This window comes from Danio aesculapii, chromosome 12 (genome assembly GCF_903798145.1).
Source record: "Danio aesculapii chromosome 12, fDanAes4.1, whole genome shotgun sequence".
NCBI classification, from domain to species: Eukaryota; Metazoa; Chordata; class Actinopteri; order Cypriniformes; family Danionidae; genus Danio; species Danio aesculapii.
This window is the reverse complement of record NC_079446.1, coordinates 563,614-580,151: the sequence shown is the minus strand read 5'-3', so window position 1 is coordinate 580,151 and position 16,538 is coordinate 563,614. Positions and strand designations below refer to the sequence as shown.

Genomic DNA, 16,538 nt, shown 5'->3' with positions numbered 1-16,538 from the left:
AGATCTGAGCGGAGCAGGACGGGCCCGAATGAAGAGACCACCCTGTGGAGACCATTGGTGGAGACACAGTCATACAAACTTATATATATATATATATATATATATATATATATATATATATATATATACACACACACACATACATTTATAAACACACACTTCTTCCTATATCCCAGTGGGAACTCTAATAGACGTTATAATGATGTATCTACTATACAAACTGTATATTTTCTCCCCTTAAACCCAAAACTCTCTGGAAACTGCACTTTTACGTTTACAAAATACTCCGTTCAAGTTTATTTGTAAAAAGCAGCTTGAACAGTACTGACTTACAATCAAATTCAGAAAAGTGAAGGTTATATCTTTATTAGTTACCAATAACTTTAACCAATTAACTAACTAATAGATTTAACAGTTACATTTATTATATATACACATGGTTAATCATTCTTTCTGTGTAATTTTAAAGCATGTTTACTCATGATGACCTCGATTTAGGTTCCCACTGTGACACAAGTCCCCATGACTCAGTGTGCACTCATAAGTCCCCATCAGGATATAAAAACAAGTACACACACAGGTTGGGTTTTCATGTTTTGTAGGCTCTTCCTATAGTTCTTTCATTCATTTTCCTTCAGTGTAGTCCCTTTATTCATCAGGGGTCGCTACAGCGGAATGAACCACCAACTATTCCAGCATATGTTTTAGTGGATGCCCTTCCAGCTGCAACCCAGTACTGGGAAACAGTACACACTCATTCACACACACTCACCAGCGACCTTCTTGCGGTGTGGACACAGTGATAACCACTGAGCCACCGTGGCGCCCTCACACGGATAGTTCTTCAGTGCCACCGTACGTTGTGTGTGAACAGATGAACAGCTCTCAGCATGTCAGTCTGTGTTTGAGTCTCTGCTATTAAAAGAGCTGTGATCCGGACACTATTTCCACACACACACACACACACACACACACACACACACACACACACACACACACACACACACACACACACACACACCGAGTCTGAATGAGCAGAAGACCACAGTCAGGCTCACACACGTTTCTCCTGGAGACTGGTGTAACCGTCCACACACACGGTAAGAACAGTGGAAATAAAGCAGATTACAGTCTACTGTATGTGGGGTTACTGCGTGTGTGTGTGTGTGTGAGAGAGAGTGTGTGTGTTTGTCTAAGTTATAAGTGTGTGTGTGTGGCCTTTGACATTGAATCTCAGCTCTGATGTGTACTGTATATGTGTGAGTGAGTGAGTGTGTGTTTTTCTGTGTATTCGTGTTTGTGAGTGTGTGCGTACCCTGTATTCTTTACCACATGTCCCCACAAGTATAGCAATACCATTATATTTTGACATTGTGGGGACATTTCAGTGTTTTGAATATGTCAAAGTGCAGATTGTTTGCTGTGAGGGCTGGTTTAGGAGGAGAGGAGAGAATATACAGTCTGTACAGTGCAAACACCATTACAGCAGTGTGTGTGTGTGTGTTCGTATGTTAATAACAGAATGAGAGCCGCTTGTCTGTCCTCCTACAGTGTGTTTGTCCAAATATGTGCCGCTGGTGTATCAGTGTCAGCGCTGAGAGCTGCGCTATTTATAGATCTGCTTCTCACTTATAGAAACACACACACACACACACACACACGCACACACACACACGACGGTTCAGAGTTTCAGCATTGGTTCTTCTGATTCCCCTCTCTTTCTAACACTCACGTCTGATGGTGCACTTTATATTTAAAGACACTTGGACACTGAATTAAAATGGATTGTTCTAGAAAATCATGAACATACACAACTATGAGCTGCTGCACTTGGGATATTACTGCTGCTTGTTAGGAAGATGATTGCTTTGGTCACACTTTAGTCATTCATTCATTTTCTTTTCGGCTTAGTCCCTTTATTAATCAGGGATTGCCACAGCGGAATGAACCACCAACTATCCCTGCATATGCATCACTGGGAAACATCCATACACACTCATTCACACTCATACACTACAGACAGTTTAGCTTACCCAATTCCCCTATAGCACATGTGTTTGGACTGTGGGGGAAACCGGAGCACCCGGAGGAAACCCACACCAACACGGGGAGAACATGCAAACTCCACACAGAAACAACAACTGACCCAGCCGAGGCTCGAACCAGCGACCTTATTGCTGTGAGGCGATTGTGCTACCCACTGCTCCACCGTGACGCCCACACTTTCTTTTCAGCTTAGTCCCTTTATTAATCAGGGGTCGACACAGCGGAATGAACCGCCAACTATTCCAGCATATCTTTTACACAGCGGATACCCTTCCAGCTGCAAACCCATCACTGGGAAACACCCATACACTCTTGTATTTACACCCACACATACACTACAGCCAATTTAGCTTTCACACTTGATTTTGATGTACAATTCCTGATATTAACAAACCGCTGACGAAGACTTTTAGCTCAATGAACCACCAATTATCTGCTTATTAACAGTTAGTGAGGTAGTAGTTGGGTTTAGGTATTGGGTAATATCTGTAAATGAGAAGTTTTCTATATTTTCTATATAATAATCATTTATTTTTTATTTATTTAAATTATTTTTATTTATTTTATTATTCTGCAGTTCTAAATTATCTGTGTTGGTGTTGTATATGGGTGATGCAGTGGCGCATTAGGTAGTACTGTCGCCTCACAGCAAGAAGGTCGCTGGTTCGAGCCTCGGCTGGGTAAGTTGGTGTTTGGTGTGGAGTTTGCATGTTCTCCCTGTGTTCGCGTGGGTTTCCTCCGGGTGCTCTGGTTTCCCCTACAGTCCAATGCGGTACCGGTGAATTTGGTAGGCTAAATTGTCCGTAGTGTATGTGTGTGTATGTGTTTCCCAGAGATGGATTGCATCTGGAAGGGCATCCGCTGTGTAAAACATGTGCTGGATAAGTTGGCGGTTCATTCTGCTGTGGTGACCCCGGATTAATAAAGGGACTAAGCCGAAAAGAAAATGAATGAATGAATGGTGTTGTGTATTACGCTACAGAAACCTCGTAATAAACTGCAGCTCATTTTCTGTTATTTTACAGAATTATTTCTCTAGATATTATTTCTTATTTTATTTCAAACCACTAAAATGTCAATAAAAGTCACTTTGTTAAACTGTAGAGTTGAATATTCTACATCCTAACCCTTCATCTATTGTAAATCTCTGTTCATAGTTATTACAACCTGTATATAATGTTCACAGTACACCCATCTGTAAATATCACCATAGCTTTTCTATAATTGCACTTATACCATATATATAACTTATACCTATATCCAGTGGTGGAAAGAGTTCTGCAAAGTCCCAAAGTGCCCAAAAATGCAGTGCAAGTAGAGTAAAGGTATCTGTTGTGAATATTACTCAAAGTCTGAGTTAAAAGTAGACCTTACCAAAGTACTCTTGAGTAGTGAGTAGTGAGTATTACGCTGTAAAAAGCTTACATGTAGTTTGTGCATGTGTGTGTAAACGTAACAGTCTGTAGTGCATTTAGTGATTGTCCAGCACGCACACGTCATAAGACGTTAATTTTAGGTTAGATTTAGGTTGTGACGTCGGGTGACCAAAATTCAAGTCTAGCCAGCGTCTATTTTGATGTCCAATAACGACGTCAAATGATGTTGATATTTGGTTGATTTTAGGTTGTGTTAGAAAATTACCAAAATCCAACGCTGAGCTAACATCTTAAACCAACGACATATTGATGTCAGATACTGACATTTATTCGTCAGGTATGGCAACTAAAATCCAACGTCTGATAGACATTGTGGTAACATCAACACAACGTCAAGCTGTAACATCATTAGACGTTGATATTTGGTTAATTTTAGGTTGGACGTTGGACATTGATGTCGGCCTGACATTGAGTTCTGGCATCAAACCGATTTTCATTTCCAAACAAAATGCAACGTACCACGATGTTGGGGTACAACGTTAATCTAACATCATGTTGACGTCTTGTGCCTGCTGTCTGTTTAAGGGCATTTCGGTCATCATACAGTAAACATCCATCAACTTCTCATCAGTGACATCATCTAAACAGTCTCTGGGTCAATGCATGTAAAGATTTTGCACATCGTCTTGGACACTTTTAATACTTCCAAACAGTTTGCTGCATGTCTTGAGGTAGTTCATTATGATGCGATTAATCTTTTATGTGTGATTTGACTGGACAGCAATCACGGGAATGATCCTTCTAATCCCCATAGACAGGAATAAATAAAGTAGTGACTGCAGGTTGAAGGAAAGTAATGGAGTAAAAGTACCAATACAGCACTAAAGTACTACAGTACACATTTTTAAAACTACTTGGTAAATTACAATTCTTGAGGAAAACTACTCCATTACAGTAACTTAAGTATTTGTAATTAGTTACCTTACACCACTGCTTATATCCTGCACTTGCTGTATTGCACTCCTGGTGTTATGGAGCGGACAGGAGACAGAGGTAAGGAAACGTTAGGGTGTTTATTGAATGACAACAAGGAGCACATGAAGGATAACCAGGAGGATCAGGAATGATGTTGGGGTCTTTTCCTCCGTGGCTGGGTAACAGGAATACACGAGGATGGACAGCACACACCAGATACAGCTGACAGAGGATGACACAGACTTGGAAGGACTGGAAGACAGGACGATTCGGGAGGACCAGGAAGACTAGGAGGAATACAAAGAGAACAGGTAAGTAAATCGTTTGTTTAGCTGAGGATGACTACGCTGAGTGGTCGCTCAGTTGTCCGCTTTCGTCGAGACGAGCCCGGACAATGAGCGACTGGAGTGCTGTGCTTTTATCTGGTGCTCGTGAATGTGATGCAGCTGTGTGCTCATTAGAAGTCAGGTGATGGTGATCTTCGTGAGTGGGGGTCGTGAGAGCCTGACCAATCCATGACAGTACCCCCCTCCCCAGGGCCCGCTCCTGAGGGCCGACACCTCCGACGCCGTGGTGGTCTCCCTCTGCCTCTAGGCGCTGGGAACTCAGGGTGGCTCTCATGAAACTCCACCATGAGACTAGGATCGAGAATATCAGCTCTGGGAACCCATGTCCTTTCTTCGGGGCCGTACCCTTCCCAGTCCACCAGGTACTCCAACTGGCCACCACGACGTCGGGAACGCAAGATCTCCTTCACTGCGTAGACGGCTCCTTCTTCTAGGAGCAGTGGAGGAGGGGGTTCCTCTTCGTGGTCAGGCTCTGTGGAGGGAAGAACAGGATCGTGATAGGGTTTCAGGAGTGATACGTGGAATGTAGGGTGAATACGGTAGTGAGAGGGTAATTGTAGTTTGTAGGTGACGGGGTTAACCTGTTCCACGATGGTGAAGGGACCAACAAATCGGGGACTTAACTTGCGAGAGGGCAGTCGCATGCGTATGTCCCGGGTGGATAGCCACACCTTTTGTCCGGGTGTGTATCTGGGTTCTTCAGACCTTCTTCTATCGGCGGTTACCTTGCTTCGACGGACTGCCCTCTGCAGATGTTGATGAGCCTCGTCCCAGACTCTCTCGCTCTCCCGGAACCAGTGATCCACTGCGGGGACATCAGATGGTTCGCCATCCCAGGGAAAGAGCGGTGGTTGGAAGCCCAGGACGCACTGGAATGGCGTGAGTCCGGTGGAGGGTTGCCGCAGTGAATTTTGGGCATATTCTGCCCAGCCCAAATACTGGCTCCAGGAGCTCTGGTGACCACTGCAGAAGGTCCTCAGGAACCGTCCCACCTCCTGAATCTTCCTCTCTGTCTGCCCGTTGGTTTGGGGATGATATCCAGAAGAGAGGCTGACGGCCACACCTAGGAGCTTGAAGAAGGCTTTCCATAGACGTGAGATGAACTGTGGACCTCTGTCCGACACAATATCTTCTGGAATACCAAATGACCTGAAGACTTGATTAAAGATATTGTCGGCTGTTTCAAAGGCTGTGGGAAGACCTTTCAGAGGGATTAGTTTGACAAACTTTGAGAATCTATCTACTATGACTAGAATACAGGTATTACCTTCTGACGAAGGGAGATCAGTGATAAAGTCCACTCCTAGGTGTGACCAGGGACGGTTCGGAATCGGCAAGGGATGGAGCTTTCCAGCGGGTAGATGACGTGGGCTCTTGGATTGGGCACAGTCCTTACAGCCCTGAACATATTGCCTCACATCCCTTGCCATGTTTGGCCACCAGAATCGTTGGGATACTAGCGAGAGAGTATTGTTGATCCCTGGATGTCCAGTGCCTAGCGAGGTATGTAAGGAGTGGATCAGATCTACCCGGTGTTCAGGTGGTATGAACTGCCGATGAGGAGGGCATCCCGGCGGAGCAGGGGCTTCCGGAGTGGCAACGACTGGAGGAGCGTTCCAGGTGATCGGACAAATGGAGATGTGTTCGGGAAGAATCTTCGTTGGGAGTTCTTCATGATCGTGATGCTCGTGTAAACGAGAGAGAGCGTCTGCTCTTAGATTCTTGGGTCCTGGACGATAGGAAATGGAGAAATCAAAACGTGAGAAGAAAAGTGACCATCTGGCTTGACGTGGACATAGTCTCTTGGCCTCTTTGATATATTGGAGGTTTTTGTGATCTGTGATCACCTGGAACGGATGTTTGGCTCCCTCCAACCAGTGACGCCACTCCTCCAAGGCTAGCTTGATTGCTAGCAGCTCCCTGTCTCCTATGCTGTAATTCTGCTCCGCCGGGCTCAACTTCCGAGAGAAATAGGCACAGGGATGCAGTCGGGGCGGTGTATCATGATGTTGAGATAATACTGCCCCGACGCCGGTGGTGGATGCGTCCACTTCCACCACGAAAGGAAGATTTGGGTCAGGATGAGTCAGGAGTGGGGCCCTTGTGAACTCCTTCTTAAGAAGGCGGAAGGCTGCGGCTGCTTCTTTGGTCCACTCCAGTCCTTTGGGTTTACCCTTGAGGAGATTAGTGAGAGGTGATGTAATCCTGCTGTAGTCCTTGATAAACCGTCTATAAAAGTTAGCAAACCCAAGAAACCTCTGGAGCTCCTTAATGGAAGTGGGTTCTGACCAGGATAGAACAGCCTCAATTTTCTTCCCATCCATACGTATACCGGTTTGATCAATGATGTATCCCAAGAAATGAATCGACTTCTGGTGGAATGAGCATTTCTCCGCTTTGAGGTAGAGGTGATGTTCTCTCAATGTGTGTAGGACCTCCGCAACGTGTTGGCGATGTTCGGCCTCACTCCGGGAGTAAATGAGGATGTCATCTATGTACACTATTACAAAGTGGTGAAGAAACTCCCGGAGGACTTCATGAATGAAGTTTTGGAATACGGAGGGGGCGTTGACCAGACCGTAAGGCATGACCTCATATTCATAGTGGCCAGTAGGGGTCACGAATGCTGTCTTCCATTGGTCCCCCTCACGTATTCTTATCAGATTATACGCGCTGCGGAGGTCCAATTTAGTGAAGACTTTAGCTTCTCGGAGCTGTTCCAAAGCGGCTGGTACCAGAGGAAGGGGATATCGGTATTTTACTGTACCGTTATTTAGGACCCTGTAGTCGATGCATGGACGCAGCCCTCCGTCCTTCTTGGCCACAAAGAAGAAGCTTGAGGCGGCTGGTGATTTTGAGTGACGTATGTACCCCTGACTCAGAGCCTCCCTTATGTAATCTTCCATTGCCTGATTCTCTGGAAGCGAGAGCGGGTAGATCCTACCTCTTGGCAACTGGGCATCTGGAACTAGGTCGATCGCGCAGTCCCATGGCCGATGCGGCGGTAGCTGGGAAGCTCTCTTGGGGCAGAAGACATCATGAAAGGAGCTGTACTCCTTAGGAATGTGGATAGACTGCTTCTCAGGAGGGCTCTCGACCGATGTTGCAAACAAAGAAATGGGGTTCCGACCTTGAAGAGGGAGATTTGGAAAACAGGTAGGTGTACATCCAGATCCCCATTTCTTTATCTCTCCTGTGCCCCAAGAGATGATGGGATCGTGCTTCACCAGCCACGGGCGCCCTAGAATGATGTCCATATTTGCACCCTCCAGAACCAGAAATTGAATCCTCTCTTGATGTAACAGCCCCACTTGAAGAAGGATGTCTTCGCATTGTCGATGGATACGGGTCGAAGATCGAGTGCACTGGGTTATCGGTTGTATCTGGTATATATGCGAGGACGCCTCAGTACGGAGGTGGAGTTGACGACAGAGGGATTGGGAGATGAAGTTCCCTGCTGACCCGGAGTCGATGAGGGCTGTGACAAGGAGAGAAATAGAGGCAGTAGTTATTTGTACGGTGGTAGTAAGTGGTTTACATTGTTCAATATTCGTACTGAATACACTCACTGAAGTCCGAATGGGACGAAGGGGACACTCCATACGGGTGTGTCCACTGACACCGCAGTATAGACACAGACCCCGGGTCAGCCTCCTCTGTCGTTCCGCTGATGTCAGTCTTCCAGACTCTATTATCATGGGTTCTGGTTCTGGAGAGGCTGTTGACTCAGGCGATTGGAGGAGTGCAGACGAGGGGGTGATGGTGTCCTGTTGATAGGAACGGAGACGATCGGAACATCGGAGAGAATGTTGGATGAATCTCTCCAGACCCATTGTATCATCTAATGTGGCCAGCTGGATTCGGAGAGTGGGTTCCAAGCCGAGCCGGTACGTGGTCAACAACGATCTCTCATTCCATCCACTTGCAGCTGCTAGAGTGCGAAACCGGAGAGCATATTCCTGTGTAGATAGAGTACCTTGCTTTAGATGATACAGCTGCTCTCCAGCGGCTACTTCCCCATCAGAACGTCCAAACACCTCTTTGAAATACTCCGTGAAGGTAGTGATGGAATTCATGACCGGCCCGGCTTGGTTCCAGATCGTCTCAGCCCATTTAAGTGCAGGTCCAGAGAGTAGTGATACGATGTAGGCGATCTTTGACTTATCTGTGGGATATAGAGAAGGTTGCATTTCGAATATGAGGGAACATTGTAACAGAAAACCATTGCACTCCCCCGCTCCGCCTGAGTAGGGCGCTGGTCGGGCCATGGGACTGGAAGGAAGGGCCGAAGAAGAAACTGTGGAGGCGGAAGTGCTCGGTGCTGGTGGTGCGTTGGAAAGTGGAGCTGGTGGCTGTAGAATCCGCTTCAACTGGTCCACCAGCTCTTGAAAGTGATCGAGGGTGCTCATGTTGTCGTCGTTATGGGTCCGGGCTTCTGTTATGGAGCGGACAGGAGACAGAGGTAAGGAAACGTTAGGGTGTTTATTGAATGACAACAAGGAGCACATGAAGGATAACCAGGAGGATCAGGAATGATGTTGGGGTCTTTTCCTCCGTGGCTGGGTAACAGGAATACACGAGGATGGACAGCACACACCAGATACAGCTGACAGAGGATGACACAGACTTGGAAGGACTGGAAGACAGGACGATTCGGGAGGACCAGGAAGACTAGGAGGAATACAAAGAGAACAGGTAAGTAAATCGTTTGTTTAGCTGAGGATGACTACGCTGAGTGGTCGCTCAGTTGTCCGCTTTCGTCGAGACGAGCCCGGACAATGAGCGACTGGAGTGCTGTGCTTTTATCTGGTGCTCGTGAATGTGATGCAGCTGTGTGCTCATTAGAAGTCAGGTGATGGTGATCTTCGTGAGTGGGGGTCGTGAGAGCCTGACCAATCCATGACACCTGGTTAGACCTAAACTGCCTTTCGCTGCCTTGTACGTGTAATGACAATAAAGTTGAATCTAATCTAATCTAAAAGTCGTCCCAGCAGAGATCAGCATCCCATAATGCAATTCAGCATGTGTACAAAACAAACGAAACACAGACACTGTTGATAATCAGGTCTTTTTGACAGTGTAGTGTTAAGACGCTGCATGTATTATGAGGATGTAATCAGGTGTTCATCATTTCCTCCTCCAGTACATGTGTGTGTTTTGTGTTTTCAGAGGATGGCCGTCCCCTCTGTGATGGTGCTGCCGCTGCTGATCGTGGTATTTGCTGGAATTTACTATGTTTATAATGAGGTGATGCGCTTCATGTCCAAGTCTGTGGTGAGGAATAAAGTGGTGGTGATCACAGACGCCGTGTCCGGGATGGGAAGCGGTAAAGATTCATTCATTAATGCTCTGTTCATGACTTCCTCATCATCAACAAAGTACAAAAGTGTAGTTTTGGGAAAGGTATTTTAATAGGTTTCAGTAACGATTTTAATAATAATGTATTGTTATTATTATTATTATTTATATTATTATTATTATTGTTATTATTATTATTATTATTTATATTGCAGTCGTTTTATTATAATTATATAATAATTTTAATAAGTATTGTTATTATTATTTTTTATATTATTTTATTTTTAAAAATGGCGACACGGTGGCTAACACTGTGGCTTGAAAGCAAGAAGGTTGCTGGTTTGATTCCCGACTGGGTCAGAGTGTGTTTCTGTGTGGAGTTTGCATGTTCTCCCCGTGTTGGTGTGGGTTTCCTCCGGGTGCTCCGGTTTCCCCCACAGTCCAAACACATGTGCTATAGGGGAACTGATCAACTAAACTGGCCGTAGTGTATGAGTGTGTGTGTGTGTGTGTGTGTGTGTGTGTGAGAGAGAATGAGTGTGTATGGATGTTTCCCAGTACTGGGTTGCAGCTGGAAGGGCATCCGCTGTGTAAAACATATGCTAGAATATTTGGTGGTTCATTCCGCTGTGGCGACCCCTGATGAATAAAGAGACTAAGACGAAGGAAACCGAAATAATTAATGAATTTCAAAATATATAAGTAAGGAAAGCAGTGTGTGCTGATGTCAGTGTGATCTCTGTGTGTTCAGAGTGTGCACGTCTGTTTCACGCCGGCGGGGCGAGACTGGTTCTGTGTGGGCCGAGCTGGGATAAACTGGAGTCTCTGTATGACAGTCTGTGCAGTGGATCAGACCCCAGTCAGGTGCGCATCACATTATGTGTGTGTGTGTCTGTCTGTGTGCGTCTGTTTGCCTGTGTCTGTAGATATGTGCGTGTGTGTGTGAGAGAGTGTGTCTGTGTGTTTGTGTCAGATTGAGGAATTTCTCACAGTATTTCCTCTAATATTTGTTCTTCTGGAGAAAGTCTTATTAGTTTTATTTCAGCTAGAATAAAAGCAGTTTTTAATAGTTTTAAAGCCATTTTAAGGTCAATATTATTAGCCCCTTCAGCAATATTAGTGTTGGATTGTCTCCAGAACAAACCACTGTTATACAATGACTTGCCTAATTACCCTAACTTTACCCTAATTACCCTAGTGAAGCCTTTAAATGACACTTTAAGCTGAATACTAGTTAAATATCTAGTCTAATATTATGTGCTGTCATCATGACACAGAGAAAAGAAATCAGTGATTAGAAATGAGTTATTAAAACTAATTAATTAATTATGTTTAGATAAAATCTTCTCTCCTTTAAACAGAAATTAGTTGAATCATTTCAGTTTATCAGAAGGGCGAATAATTCTGACGTCAGCTGTATATCAGTTCATATAATATTTGCAGATCCTCATCAATGTGTTTCAGACCTTCACACCGAAGCTGGTCCTGCTGGACTTCAGTGATATGGAGAATATTTCAGACGTGGTGTCTGAGATCTGCGAGTGTTACGGCTGTGTGGACGTGCTGATCTGCAACAGCAGCATGAAGGTGAAAGCGCCGGTGCAGAATCTCACTCTGGAAATGGACAAAACCATCATGGACGTCAATTACTTCGGGCCGATCACACTGGCCAAAGGTGGAGCACAGCTGGAGGACACACACACTGCACATAATGCTGCTCTTACGCAGAGCTTTGGCCTTGATTTTAGTCCAAATATCTCAAAATTCTTTAATCAAGAAGCATTTTCTAGACAAGTAAAATTTATTGTGTTGTGTTCAGAAATAATGAGTCAAAATGAAGAGAGTTTTTCCTTAAAACAAGTAGAATAATCTAGCTTTCGCTTTTTTGAAATGAGTTAATTTTGCCTACTTCAGATTATTTTGCTTGTTTTTATCTTCATTTTGACTCATTTGACTAAAACTCTCAGTAAGAAAAGCATTTTTAACTGTGCAGGAGACAGTTACCATCTCTAGATGTCTCTATCTAATGTTCTTGTTTTGATTTACCACTGAAGCTTTTATCATGAGGTTGCAACATAGGCTCATTCTGAAAATGTACCCCTGTATACATTTCTGGAGAGCGCGAATTATGTAGCTAGTGGTACGTATGGCTGCATTTCGTCTTTACAGCAAACACCACAGGGTGGTATGATGCCGGTCTTTTTCACGCTACCAGCTGACCGCTTACCTCCATGTGGACAGCTTTACTGTTAGCAGTTTGTCCAGTGGCTCGTTGCGTATGTTGGAGGATTTGAGATGCAGAGAGGAGTTTACTATGACTTCGGGGTTCGAGTTAAGTGAAGAACGGTTCCAGAAAGCAGGTAAGACAAAAACAAAAGCTAAAAAATATAATAAACAAGTAAATAACAGGGTGAGAGTGTGGTAAAATCTGAAAACATGGTAAAAATCAGGCGGCCGTGAGGTGTTTTCTTTTTCTGGATTGCTTTTAAAAACACTATCGGTTGGATTTAGGGAAGGGGGTGGGGGGGGATCGGTCAGTCGCTTGGTCGGTCAGTGATTCTGTCGATCAGTCAGTCGACAGTGACCTCTGGTGGATTTACGTAAGAACAGCAGGCGTGAATGGTACTCGCAAGAGAAATTTGAGATTGGAAAAAGCGTACACAGCGACCTCTGGTGGATTCACGAAAACAAAAACTCCCCAAAAAACCAAACCTCTTGGGACGCATTTCACGATCTCCAGAAATGAGGGGGAACATATCCATAATGAGCCTGGGTTGAGCTTTTATCTTGTTTCTAGTTTTTATATCTAAAAGTTCTTAAATGAAGAAGCATTTTCTAGACAAGTGAATATATATAGCGTTATATATAGCGTTGTTGTCAGAAATAATGAGTCAAAATGAAGTGAGCTTTTCCTTAAAACAAGCTAAATAATCTGCCGATGGCATAATAAAAATAATCTAGTTTTTGGAATAAGTCTATTTTCCTCACAGGCGTCCTGCCGCTGATGATCACCAGACGCACCGGTCAGTTTGTGCTGGTCAACAGCATTCAGGGGAAACTGGCTCTACCGTTCAGAACCTGCTGTAAGAGTCTTCATTTACCAAACATCTGTAGACTACTAAACACACAGCATACACTGTCTAAATATCTGTCAATGAATAGTTTCCGTGTTTTGTGTTTACTAGTGGTGGTGAACTGCATTATGGGATGCTAATCTCTGCTCTGTCCACTTCTGATGTTGAATATTCAACTCTACAGTTTAACAAAGAGACTTTTATTGACATTTCAGATGTTTGAAATAATCTAAATAAATAATATCTAGAGAAATAAGAGTGTAAAATAACAGAAAATGTGCTGCGTAGCGTAATATACAACACCAACACACACAATAGCAGCACTCAAGAATGCATGATTATCTGCTGTCATGGCTTTACAATCAATAAATGTGATTATAATAGAAGTCAATGGAGCAAAAACAGCCCCAACATAACCAAAGGGGAGTCCATCTGAACGCTACACATGGGTTGAATAAATCGAGCATATAGACATATAGACTAGACATAATAGAGCACTGCTGCTTGTGTTATCAGACGCAGCATCCAAGCATGCGGTGCAGGCGTTTTTTGACTGTCTGCGGGCGGAGGTGGAGGAGTTCGGCATCTCCGTCAGCACCATCAGCCACACCTTCATCAATGCTGGAGCTGAGAACGCCACGCCCACTGAGGCCACGCCTGCCACTGCCACACCCACTAAAGCCACACCCACCAATCCGATTTGGGCCTGTGAGTCACTGAGTTCCACGCACACACACACTGACTAGTTCTGAAGTCTGCATGTGTAACGCTGTATGTGTCTGCTGACCTGAGCTGTTGTTTCAGACATCCGCAGTAAGCTGAACACACACGGTGTGAGGCCGCAGATCCTGGCGCAGGAGATCGTGCGTTCAGTGAACAGACAGAGCCGGGAGGTGTTTCTAGCCCACCCCGTGCCCACCGTGGCCCTCTACATTCGGGCTCTGATGCCCGGATGCTTCTTCTCGGTGGTGTCGGCCGGCGTGAGGGATGGAGCCATGGCCGAACAGCTGAAATGAACACCAGAAATCAGACACACACACCAGGAAACATGAGGCTGCTAGCAGTGAATGAACTTAATATAGACTAATCATAATATTATCAATCATTCACCATGAGGAATAACATGCATATCAACTACATTCATTTATTGTTTCTGGGTTCAATTTAGACCTACAGAGTTTATTAAAAAACTGATTAGAATATTATTATTATATATTATTATTATCTATATATTTATTAAATACTAGTTTATAAAAAGATTACTGTTTCAGCTAAAACCACCTGTGAGAAAGTATATGATAGTGTTTTTTAGCCAGACTATACCTGAATTGATCTGTTGTGGTCATTCTACAGTTGCTATGGTAACACAACTATAGTAATTTATCTATTGTGGTCATTCTACAGTTGCTACGGTAACAAGAACTATAGAAATTTATCTGTTGTGGTGATTCTCCTGTTGTTACGGTAACACAACAACTATAGTAATTGATCTGTTGTGGTGATTCTACAGTTGCTATGGTAACACAACAACTATAACATTGATTTGTTGTGGTCATTCTATGGTTGCTATGGTAACAACTATAATATATCTGTTGTTGTGATTCTACAGTTGCTATGGCAACACAACAACTATAGTAACCTAATTGATCGGTTGTGGTGATTCTACAGTTGCTACGGTAACACAACAACTATAGTAATTGATCTGCTGTGGTCATTCTACAGTTGCTATGGAAACACAACAACTCTAGTAATTGATCTGTTGCGGTCATTCTACAGTTGCTATGGTAACAACTATAATAATTGAAATGTTGTGGTGATTCTACAGTTGCTATGGTAACACAACAACTGTAGTAATTGATCTGTTGCGGTCATTCTACAGTTGCTATGGTAACACATCAACTATAGCTAGTGTTTTGTTGTCGTCAATTATAGGTTGCTACGGTAACAACTATAAAAATATATCTGTTGTGGTGATTCCATAGTTGCTATGGTAACCCAACAACTATAAGAATAAATCTGTTTTGGTGATTCCATAGTTGCTATGGTAACACAACAACAACAGTAATATAAACAAATGACCCAATATTGTAGTTTCTACAATTAAATTATTTATTACATTACAATACGCCACAGTTTACTGTAGTAAAAATTAAAGTACACTACAGTATCTATTACAGTGTATATGTACAAGATTCACAATATTTATATCAGTCCACTATAGTTAATATTACAGGATGCTGGAAAATGCAATAACAAAGTTTATTATATGGAGTATAATGTTCAAAAACACTAGTATTTACTAAGATATTTCAATGAGCAGAAAAAAATGATATATTGTTTATTTTTCAGACAAATAAATGAAATCAGTTTTTCCAAGAGAAAAATATAACAAGGAATACTGTGAGAAATGAAACAGCACCTGTGAAATATTTGAAAATAAATAAAAATTTCACAAGAGGACAAACAATAAAGCTTAAGAGCACAATGGCAATATAAAAGCTGCTGAATGCGGATGTCTTTAGTTTCTGTCATCTTTTGTCCTTCAGTGTATTTTGATCCTGAGCTCCAGCAGAGGGCAGTCAAACCCAACACACACCGAGCAGAGAAGCACAGACACCAGCTCTCAAACAGACCATACACCGCAAACACTGCGTTTTCTTCGAGTTTTTGTCTTGTTTCTAGTCCAGATATCTAAAATATTTTAAATCAAGAGGCATTCTCGATAACACTTTAGTTAAGTCACAATTCACAGTATTAACAAAAAGCATTAACTAACACTACAAGCTTAATACATTAGCTATTTATTAATAGTTAGTAAGGCTGAAGTTGAGTTTAAGTTTTGCATAGGATTAGGCATGCAAAATAAGATCATACTTTATAACTACTAATGATATAAGTAATACGCCTGCTAAAAAAACTAAATCAATATAATCTTGTGTTCAGAAATAATGAGTCAAAATGAAGTGAGTTCGTCATTAAAACAAGCAAAATAATCTGACAATGCGGTGAGAAGAATAAGCTTATGTCAAAAATGAAAAACAATATTATTTCACCCCATTGGTAGATCATTTTATTTTAATAAACAAATACACTGTATTTGTTACTCATTAAATTGACCTAAAATTACTACTTTTGGTGGCACAGTAGGTAGTGCTGTCGCCTCACAGCAAGATGGTGGCTGGTTTGAGCTTCGGCTGAGTCAGTTGGCATTTCTGTGTGGAGTTTGCATGTTCTCCCCGTGTTGGTGTGGGTTTCCTCCTGGGTGCTCCGGTTTGCCCCACAGTCCAAACACATGCAGTACAGGTGAATTGGGTAGGTTAAATTGTCCGTAGTGTATGAGTGTGAATGACAATGTATGGGTGTTCCCATGATGGAAGGGCATCCGCTGCGTAAAACATATGCTGGAATAGTTGGTGGTTCAT

At 43.2% G+C, this 16,538-nt stretch overlaps 1 protein-coding gene across 2 annotated transcripts; it reads left to right on the top strand.

Annotated features, from left to right (window-relative positions):
* Window positions 1-989: 989 nt before the first annotated feature.
* Window positions 990-15,629, top strand: dhrs7cb (dehydrogenase/reductase (SDR family) member 7Cb). 2 transcript variants are annotated; one of them, XM_056469546.1, is made up of 7 exons: window positions 990-1,100; window positions 9,914-10,070; window positions 10,794-10,906; window positions 11,507-11,717; window positions 13,033-13,125; window positions 13,633-13,824; window positions 13,921-15,629. In XM_056469546.1, exons 2-7 carry the CDS (start codon window positions 9,917-9,919, stop codon window positions 14,130-14,132), a joined length of 975 nt encoding a protein of 324 aa, XP_056325521.1. In that variant the 5' UTR covers window positions 990-1,100; window positions 9,914-9,916; the 3' UTR covers window positions 14,133-15,629. The 2 variants fall into 2 exon arrangements, with proteins under 2 accessions (XP_056325521.1, XP_056325522.1); XM_056469547.1 differs by lacking the exon at window positions 9,914-10,070 and having other exon boundaries at window positions 991-1,100.
* Window positions 15,630-16,538: the final 909 nt, after the last annotated feature.

What these genes read in the sequence shown, in the direction of transcription:
- dhrs7cb (XM_056469546.1), top strand. Translation starts at nt 9,917, where the DNA reads ATGGCCGTCCCCTCTGTGATGGTGCTGCCGCTGCTGATCGTGGTATTT. An exon ending in GTGGATCAGACCCCAGTCAG is followed by an intron (nt 10,907 to 11,506) that starts GTGCGCATCACA and finishes AATGTGTTTCAG; the next exon opens with ACCTTCACACCGAAGCTGGT. An exon ending in GCCGATCACACTGGCCAAAG is followed by an intron (nt 11,718 to 13,032) that starts GTGGAGCACAGC and finishes TTTTCCTCACAG; the next exon opens with GCGTCCTGCCGCTGATGATC.